Raw genomic sequence first — 9,780 nt, 5'->3', positions numbered from 1 at the left:
TTTAGTACATTGATTGAACACATATGCAGAAATAATAAGATCTTTAATACTATGAGTAAATATTATTTAAGAAATTATTATAATATTGTTTCCTTCCCAATACATGGTAATTTTGTTTGCCTTTTAAAAGATCCTTTAAACTGCTGCTGCATTTTATTTGCAAAATGATTCACATGGCATCTATACGAAAAAAAAATTCGTTGATACAAGTCTTTAATATTTTCTAGGAAGTTGATTTACAGTATTATCATTCATTACCTGGTACGAGGCTTAGCAATAAAATTTGTTTAAGAATAGAATTCTTTATATAACTGGATTTTTTTTTGTCCTTATATTTGTAATAATCAGGATTGATTCCTTCTTTAGTTTTTTTTATAGAATATTATTGTACATGGTTTCCTTCCAGTGTGAGAACGGAACAATTTTACCGGTGTCTTCCTAAATCTTTCATGATTAGTGTTATTGGATTCTTCTTATCGTAGTGAAAAATCATACGCTCTCTTTTCCAGTACATTGATTGAACACCTATGCAGGAATAATAAGATTTTTAATACTTTGAGTAAATATTATTTAACACTATTCCTACCAGGACCGGTCAAATGACCGTTTTTAAATTTTCATTTGGAATTTCCTACATTCAACGTATGTGAATCGCCTTTAAACTTTACTACTTTTCCTCATATATATGTATGATATATTTTTCAATATTCACTTATTTTTCTATTGTTTATTTTCCTAGAAAAATTTGTAGTCTGTCTTACCTACCACGACCGGTCATTTGACCGGTAGTACGATTTATACATTTATGTAAGAGTTTCTCTCTAAGACTCAATGCCAAAACTATAAAGTCGTTACAAACGAAAGGTAATGTAGTTATGACACATTTTATCCGATAAGTGCCTTCCAGAAAATGGTTTACGGCACTTCCAAGTGTTTACAGTTCTCACTCGACTATCGGGCTAGCGGTGTTTATTTGCTTGATTGATATCCGATACGGTCAAGATCCTCGAATGTTCTACGCCATCTCATCTACTATGACGTAAAATAAATAAACTTGTAACTGAAGGAAGTGTATAGACGTCTTCTCACGAATTCAAATCAGTATAGTCTTGCGACACGAACAGAGTGCATCGAACGTGAAAGTCACAAAGAGCATACTTGGCAGTCTTTTATTATTATTTTGTAATATTTTATATCGTATTACGTGTTATAAGTGCCATTTTCAAAATAGTGAACAAGACTAACAATACTTCGCAGTAAGTTTCACATTTTATCTTTTATTCTTTTTTTATCTATTTTGATTTACATTTTCATATTTTAGTTTTTATTTTTGTAGAATATTTGTCCCCAAAATGGCAAGACGTTTGAGGAGTGCGAATGTATTATTAGAGAGAATAAATGATATCGATGCAGAATGTTCTGAAGATGATCAGGAAATTCTGGATATGGAAAATAACAATACGGAAAATTATGATCCACTTGAAACAGATTCGAACACCGATGAGAACGAAGAGAATATTTCGAACGTACGTAGACGACGAAAGAGAAGGAGATTCTTAGTTAGTTCCGATAGTGAGAATGAGGAAGAAGTAAGCGAAATTGCGATGGACGGAACTGTTTGGCACGAAGTAAAAATAGGGTCTAATCCTGGAAGAGCACCTGGTCATAATATTTTTAGGGAAACATCAGGCCCGACTGGGTACAGTAAACGTAATATTATGAAAGGCGAAGTTAGGACGGCATTTTCTGTGATAATTGATAAGAATATAATCGAACTTATAAGAAAGTGCACAGAGGCAGAGGCATTTAGAGTGTTGGGATATAAATGGGAACTATCTACTGCAAAGTTATATGCATTTTTTGCAATTCTGTATGCACGCGGCGCATATGAGGCTAAGAATATAGATATAGCACTTCTATGGAATAAAAAGTGGGGCCCGCCTTTTTTCTCAAATACTATGAGTAGACATGACTTTACGGAGATTATGAGATTTATTCGATTTGACGACAGAAATCAACGAAACCAACGGTTACAAACCGATAAATTTGCTATGATTTCCGAAGTTTGGTACAAGTTTATTGACAACAGTCAGAATTGTTATAAACCAGGACCATATATTACTATTGACGAACAATTGTTTCCAACGAAAGCAAGGTGTAGATTTACTCAATACATGCCCAATAAACCGGACAAATTTGGTATAAAATTCTGGTTAGCATCCGATGTGCGTAGCAAATATATAATAAACGGCTTTCCATATTTGGGAAAAGATGAAAGTAGAGAACCCTCAGTTCCTCTTGGAGAGTTTGTCACTATGAAATTAGCAAAACCGTATGTAGGATGTGGAAGAAATATAACCACGGACAACTTTTTTACAAGCCTACCTTTAGCAACAAAACTTTTAGCAAAAAAAACTACGATTGTTGGGACAATTAGAGCAAATAGAAAAGAGCTACCAAGACTGGCAAAACTGAAAAATGACGACATGGCACTTTTTTCAACCAAACTCTATCGCTCAAATAATTGTATGTTGACAGTTTACAAAGCCAAACCAAGAAAGAAAGTTCTAATTCTCAGTTCAATGCACAACTCCGTACAAATTGAAAAAAATGACACCCGAACACCGGAGACAATTCAATTATATAATAGCACCAAGTTTGGCGTAGATGTGACCGACCAAATGGCCAGAAATTATTCGGTAAAATCTAAATCTCGGAGATGGCCTTTGCAAGTATTTTTTAATATCTTGGATTTAGCCGGGATAAATGCATGGGTGTTATATAAAGAAACTACGGGAGGAGAAATTACAAGACAGGAATTTCTATTTCAATTGGCAGAAGAACTTGCCATCGAATACCAACAAGAGCTCGGCAAAAAAAATCAACCAATACCCATCGCAAGTACAAGTACAGGTTCTCGTGAACGGAAAACATGTCAGATAAGGTATTGTAAAGATAATAAGACGAACAAAATCTGTCTAAAATGTAAAAAGTACGTATGCGGAAAATGTACAGTTGAGAAGCCCATTTGTAAAAAATGCGACGAAAACGAATAAAATGTAGATTATGTACTCTTGAATAAAAGAAAATATATTTTTATACTGGTAAGCTGGCCATTGGTCTGCATTCAATATTGAAAAATATAAGTTGTGAAAGACCGGTCATTTGACCAGCCGCGGTAGGAATAGGTATACGTGAAGTGTCGGTAGGAATAGTGTTAAATACTTATGTTCAGCATACGATTTTAGAGCATTAAAAGAGCTTAAAAAGGAACATATTAAAACATTTTAAAATATGCTAGTTTTTGAGTAAATAAAGTTTTTGTGTACAGATTCCTTCTTTTTTCTAAAAAACCCTATAAATTTTAATTACTTAAGTTTTGCATGCTATTTTAGAGCATTAAAAGAGCTTTAAAATGAACATGTTTTAACATTTTTGAATTTGTTAGTTTTCGAGTTATTAATGTTTTTGTGTACAAAGTTCTCCTTTTTTTTTAGACACCCTATGTATTTTAAATTCTTTTGCTTGACATCATGTTGTTGGGCATTGAAAGAGCTTTAAATTGGCTATTTTAAAACATTTTAAAATAAGTTGGTCTTTAAGAAATTAAATTTTATGTGTACAAATTGTTTCTTTTCTTTTAGAAAACCTATATGTTTTAAATACTTATGTTCAGCATACGATTTTAGAGCATTAAAAAAGCTTTAAAATGACAATGTTATAATATTTTAAAATTTGTTAGTTTTCGAGTAATTGAAGTTTTTGTGTACAGATTCATTTTTTTTTTAAAAACCCTATATTTTTTAAATACTTAAGTTTTAAATCTGGTTGTAGAGCATTAAAAGAGCTTTAAAATGACCATGTTTTAACATTTTAGTATTATTAGTTTTCGAGATTTTAAAGTTTTTGTTTACAAAGTACTTCTTTTTTTTTAAACACCCTATGTATTTTAATTACTTTTGCTTAACATCATGTTGTTGGGCATTAAAAGAGCTTTAAAAGGGCTATTTTAAAACATTTTAAAATAAGTTTGTCTTTGAGAAATTAAAGTTTATGTGTACAGCATGTATTTTTTTTTTTAGAAAACCTATATGTTTTAATACTTATGTTCAGCATACGATTTTAGAGCATTAAAAGAGCTTAAAAATGAACACTTTAAAACATTTTAAAATATGCTAGTTTTTGAGTAAATAAAGTTTTTGTGTACAGATTCCATTTTTTTTTTAAAAACCCTATATATTTTAAATACTTAAGTTTTAAATCTGGTTGTAGAGCATTAAAAGAGCTATAAAATGACCATGTTTTAACATTTTTGAATTTGTTAGTTTTCGAGTTATTAATGTTTTTGTGTACAAAGTAATTTTTTTTTTAGACACCCTATGTATTTTAAATTCTTTTGCTTGACATCATGTTGTTGGGCATTAAAAGAGCATTAAATTGGCTATTTTAAAACATTTTAAAATAAGTTTGTCTTTAAAATTTAAATTTTATGTGTACAAATGGTTTCTTTTTTTTAGAAAACCTATAAGTTTTAAATACTAAAGTTTAGCATACGATTTTAGAGCATTAAAAGAGCTTAAAAATGAACATATTAAATCATTTAAAGTATGCTAGTTTTTGAGTAAATAAAGTTTTTTTTTCAGATTCCTTCTTTTTTTTTAAAAACCCTATATATTTTAAATACTTAAGTTTTTAGCTAGTATGTAGAGCATTAAAATTGCTTTAAAATGACCATGGTATATATTTTAGTATTTGTTAGTTTTCGAGATTTTAAAGTTTTTGTGTACAAAGTACTTCTTTTTTTTTAAACACCCTATGTATTTTAATTACTTTTGCTTAACATCATGTTGTTGGGCATTAAACGAGCTTTAAAAGGGCTATTTTAAAACATTTTAAAATAAGTTTGTCTTTGAGAAATTAAAGTTTATGTGTACAGCTTGTTTCTTTTTTTTTTTAGAAAACCTATAAGTTTTAAATACTTAAGTTTAGCATACTATTTTAGAGCATTTAAAGAGCTTTAAAATGACAATATTAAAACATTTTAAAATTTGCTTGTTTTCGTGTTGTTGAAGTTTTTGTTTACTGATTACTAATTTATTTTTTAAAACACTATATTTTATATACTTAAGTTTTAAATCTGGTTCTAGAGCATTAAATGAGCTTTAAAATGACCATGTTTTAACATTTTAGAATTTGTTAGTTTTCGAGATATTAAAGTTTTTGTGTACAAAGTTCTCCTTTTTTTTAGACACCCTATGTATTTTAAATTCTTTTGCTTGACATCATGTTGTTGGGCATTGAAAGAGCTTTAAATTGGCTATTTTAAAACATTTAAAATAAGTTGGTCTTTGAGAAATTAAAATTTATGTGTACAGATGGTTTTTTTTTTTTTTAGAAAACCTATATGTTTTAAATACTTATGTTCAGCATACGATTTTAGAGCATTAAAAGAGCTTAAAAATGAACATATTAAAACATTTTAAAATATGCTAGTTTTTGAGTAAATAAAGTTTTTGTGTACAGATTCCTTCTTTTTTTTTAAAAACCCTATATATTTTAAATACTTAAGTTTTTAGTTAGTATGTAGAGCATTAAAATAGCTTTAAAATGACCATGGTATAATATTTTAGTATTTGTTAGTTTTCGAGATTTTAAAGTTTTTGTGTACAAAGTACTTCTTTTTTTTAAACACCCTATGTATTTTAATTACTTTTGCTTAACATCATGTTGTTGGGCATTAAAAGAGCTTTAAAAGGGCTATTTTAAAACATTTTAAAATAAGTTTGTCTTTGAGAAATTAAAGTTTATGTGTACAGCTTGTTTCTTTTTTTTTAGAAAACCTATAAGTTTTAAATACTTAAGTTTAGCATACTATTTTAGAGCATTTAAAGAGCTTTAAAATGACAATATTAAAACATTTTAAAATTTGCTTGTTTTCGTGTTGTTGAAGTTTTTGTTTACTGATTACTAATTTATTTTTTAAAACACTATATATTTTAATACTTAAGTTTTAAATCTGGTTCTAGAGCATTAAATGAGCTTTAAAATGACCATGTTTTACCATTTTAGAATTTGTTAGTTTTCGAGATATTAAAGTTTTTGTGTACAAAGTTCTCCTTTTTTTTTAGACACCTTATGTATTTTAAATTCTTTTGCTTGACATCATGTTGTTGGGCATTGAAAAAGCTTTAAATTAGCTATTTTAAAACATTTTAAAATAAGTTGGTCTTTAAGAAATTAAATTTTATGTGTACAGATGGTTTCTTTTTTTATTTAGAAAACCTATAAGTTTTAAATAATTATGTTTAGCATACGATTTAGAGCATTAAAAGAGCTTTAAAATGACTATGTTATAACATTTTAAAATTTGTTAGTTTTCGAGTAATTGAAGTTTTTGTGTACAGATTCCATTTTTTTTTATAAACCCTATATTTTTTATTTAAAAAACTGAAGTATTTACTTAAGTTTTAAATCTGGTTGTAGAGCATAAGAAGAGCTTTAAAATGACCATGTTTTAACATTTTTAAATTTGTTAGTTTTTTAGTTATTAATGTTTTTGTGTACAAAGTTCTCCTTTTTTTTAGAAACCTTATGTATTTTAAATTCTTTTGCTTGACATCATGTTGTTGGGCATTAAAAGAGCATTAAATTTGCTATTTTAAAACATTTTTAAATAAGTTGGTCTTTGAGAAATAAATTTATGTGTACAGATGGTTTCTTTTTTTTTTAGAAAACCTATATGTTTTAAATACTTATGTTCAGCATACGATTTTAGAGCAAAAAAAGAGCTTTAAAACGACATGTTATAACATTTAAAATTTGTTAGTTTTCGAGTAATTCAAGTTTTTGTGTACAGATTCCTTCTTTTTTTAAAAAAAACTATATTTTTTAAATATTTAAGTTTTAAATCTGGTTGTAGAGCATTAAAAGAGCTTTAAAATGACCATGTTTTAACATTTTTGAATTTGTTAGTTTCGTGATATTAAAGTTTTTGTGTACAAAGTTCTCCTTTTTTTTTAGACACCTTATGTATTTTAAATTCTTTTGCTTGACATCATGTTGTTGGGCATTGAAAGAGCATTAAATTGGCTATTTTAAAACATTTAAAATAAGTTGGTCTTTGAGAAATTAAATTTTATGTGTACAGATGGTTTCTTTTTTTTTAGAAAACCTATATGTTTTAAATACTTATGTTCAGCATACGATTTTAGAGCAAAAAAAGAGCTTTAAACGACAATGTTATAACATTTTAAAATTTGTTAGTTTTCAAATAATTGAAGTTTTTGTGTACAGATTCCATTTTTTTTTTAAAAACCTTATATTTTTTAAATACTTAAGTTTTAAATCTGGTTGTAGAGCATTAAAAAAGCTTTAAAATGACCATGTTTTAACATTTTTGAATTTGTTAGTTTTTTAGTTATTAATGTTTTGTGTACAAAGTACTCCTTTTTTTTAGACACCCTATGTATTTTAAATTCTTTTGCTTGACATCATGTTGTTGGGCATTGAAAGAGCTTTAAATTAGCTATTTTAAAACATTTTAAAATAAGTTAGTCTTTGAGAAATTAAATTTTATGTGTACAGATGGTTTTTTTTTTTTTAGATAACCTATATGTTTTAAATACTTAAGTTTAGCATACTATTTTAGAGCATTTAAAGAGCTTTAAAATGACAATATTAAAACATTTTAAAATTTGCTTGTTTTCGTGTTGTTGAAGTTTTTGTTTACTGATTACTAATTTATTTTTTAAAACACTATATATTTTAAATACTTAAGTTTTAAATCTGGTTGTAGAGCATTAAATGAGCTTTAAAATGACCATGTTTTACCATTTTAGAATTTGTTAGTTTTCGAGATATTAAAGTTTTTGTGTACAAAGTTCTCCTTTTTTTTTAGACACCTTATGTATTTTAAATTCTTTTGCTTGACATCATGTTTTTGGGCATTGAAAGAGCATTAAATTGGCTATTTTAAAACATTTTAAAATAAGTTATTCTTTAAGAAATTAAATTTTATGTGTACAGATGGTTTCTTTTTTTATTTGGAAAACCTATAAGTTTTAAATAATTATGTTTAGCATACGATTTTAGAGCATTAAAAGAGCTTTAAAATGACAATGTAATATTATTTTAAAATTTGTTAGTTTTCGAGTAATTGAAGTTTTGTGTACAGATTCTATTTTTTTTTAAAAACCCTATATTTTTTATTTAAAAAATTTAAGTATCTACTTAAGTTTTAAATTTGTTTTTAGAGCATTAGAAGAGCTTAAAATGACCATGGTTTTAACATTTTTGAATTTAGTTTTTAGTTATTATGTGTTTTGTGTACAAAGTTCTCATTTTTTTTGTTAGAAACCTATGTATTTTAAATTCTTTTGCTTGACATCATGTTGTTGGGCATTGAAATAGAATTAATTTTCTATTTTAAAGATTTTAAAATAAGTTTGTCTTTGAAATAAATTTTATGTTAAGATGGTTTCTTTGTTTTTAGAAAACCTATAAGTTTTAAATACTTAAGTTTAGCATACTATTTTGGAGCATTTAAAGAGCTTTTAAAATGAAATTAAAACATTTTAAAATATGCTAGTTTTTGAGTAAATAAAGTTTTTCTGCAAGAATACCTTCTTTTTTTTTAAAACCCTATATAGTTTGAATACTTAATTTTCAGTTAGTAGTAGAGCATAAAATTGCTTTAAAATGACCAGGGTATAATATTTAAGTATTTGTCAGTTTTCGAGATTTGTAAAATGTTTGTGTACAAAGTTTCTTCTTTTTTTTTAAACACCCTATGTATTTTAATTACGTTTGCTTACATCATTGGGTTGGGCACTGAAAGAGCTTTAAGTTGGCTATTTTAAAACATTTTAAAATAAGTTATTCTTTAAGAAATTAAACTGTGGTGTGTTACAGATGGGTTCTTTTTTTATTTAGTAAACCTATAAGTTTTAAATACTTATGTTCAGCATACGATTTTAGAGCATAAAAGAGCTTTAAAATGACCATGTTATAACATTTAAAAATTGTTAGTTTTCGAGTAATTGAAGTTTTTGTGTACAAATTCCATTTTTTTTTTTTAAACTCTTATATTTTTAAATACGTAAGTTTTAAATCTGTTTGTAAGCATTAAAAGAGCTTTAAAATGACAATGTTTTAACATTATGAATTTTTTAGTTTTTTAGGTTATCAATGTTTTGTGTACAAAGTACTCCTTTTTTTTAGACACCCTATGTATTTAAATTCTTTTGCTTGACATCATGTTGTTGGGCATTGAAAGAGCTTAAATTGGCTATTTTAAAAACATTTTAAAATAAGTTGGTCTTTGAGAAATTAAATTTTATGTGTACAGATGGTTTTCTTTTTTATTTAGAAAACTATAAGTTTTAAATACTTATGTTCAGCATACGATTTTAGAGCATTAAAAGAGCTTTAAAATGACCATGTTATAACATTTAAAATTTGTTAGTTTTCGAGTAATTGAAGTTTTTGTGTACAGATTCCATTTTTTTTTTTTAAACTCTTATATTTTTTAAATACTTTAAGTTTTAAATCTGTTTGTAGAGCATTAAAAGAGCTAAAATGACAATGTTTTAAACATTTATGAATTTTTAGTTTTTAGTTATCAATGTTTTTGTGTAAAAGTTACTCCGTTTTTTTTAGACACCCTGTATTTTAAATTCTTTTGCTTGACCTCATGTTGTTGGGCATTGAAAGAGCTTTAAGTTGGCTAGTTTAAAACAGTTAAATAAGTTAGTCGTTGAGAAAATTAAATTTTATGTGTAC

The 9,780-nt window shown here is 26.7% G+C and overlaps 1 protein-coding gene across 2 annotated transcripts; it reads left to right on the top strand.

The window, feature by feature from the left end:
* The first annotated feature begins 743 nt into the window (after positions 1 to 743).
* LOC122516592 (piggyBac transposable element-derived protein 4-like) lies at positions 744 to 3,143 on the top strand. 2 transcript variants are annotated; one of them, XM_043634529.1, is made up of 3 exons: positions 744 to 864; positions 941 to 1,256; positions 1,337 to 3,143. In XM_043634529.1, the coding sequence occupies exon 3, from the start codon at positions 1,353 to 1,355 to the stop codon at positions 3,054 to 3,056; it is 1,704 nt and encodes a 567-aa protein (XP_043490464.1). In that variant the 5' UTR covers positions 744 to 864; positions 941 to 1,256; positions 1,337 to 1,352; the 3' UTR covers positions 3,057 to 3,143. The 2 variants fall into 2 exon arrangements, with proteins under 2 accessions (XP_043490464.1, XP_043490463.1); XM_043634528.1 differs by having other exon boundaries at positions 744 to 1,256.
* The last annotated feature ends 6,637 nt before the right edge of the window (positions 3,144 to 9,780 follow it).

This window comes from Polistes fuscatus, unplaced genomic scaffold (assembly GCF_010416935.1).
Source record: "Polistes fuscatus isolate 324 unplaced genomic scaffold, CU_Pfus_HIC Scaffold2, whole genome shotgun sequence".
Taxonomy (NCBI): Eukaryota; Metazoa; Arthropoda; class Insecta; order Hymenoptera; family Vespidae; genus Polistes; species Polistes fuscatus.
This window is presented reverse-complemented; position numbering and strand designations above follow the sequence as displayed.

Bases quoted from the DNA above. Each gene is read 5' to 3' on its own strand.
- LOC122516592 (XM_043634529.1), top strand. From the start codon at position 1,353: ATGGCAAGACGTTTGAGGAGTGCGAATGTATTATTAGAGAGAATAAAT.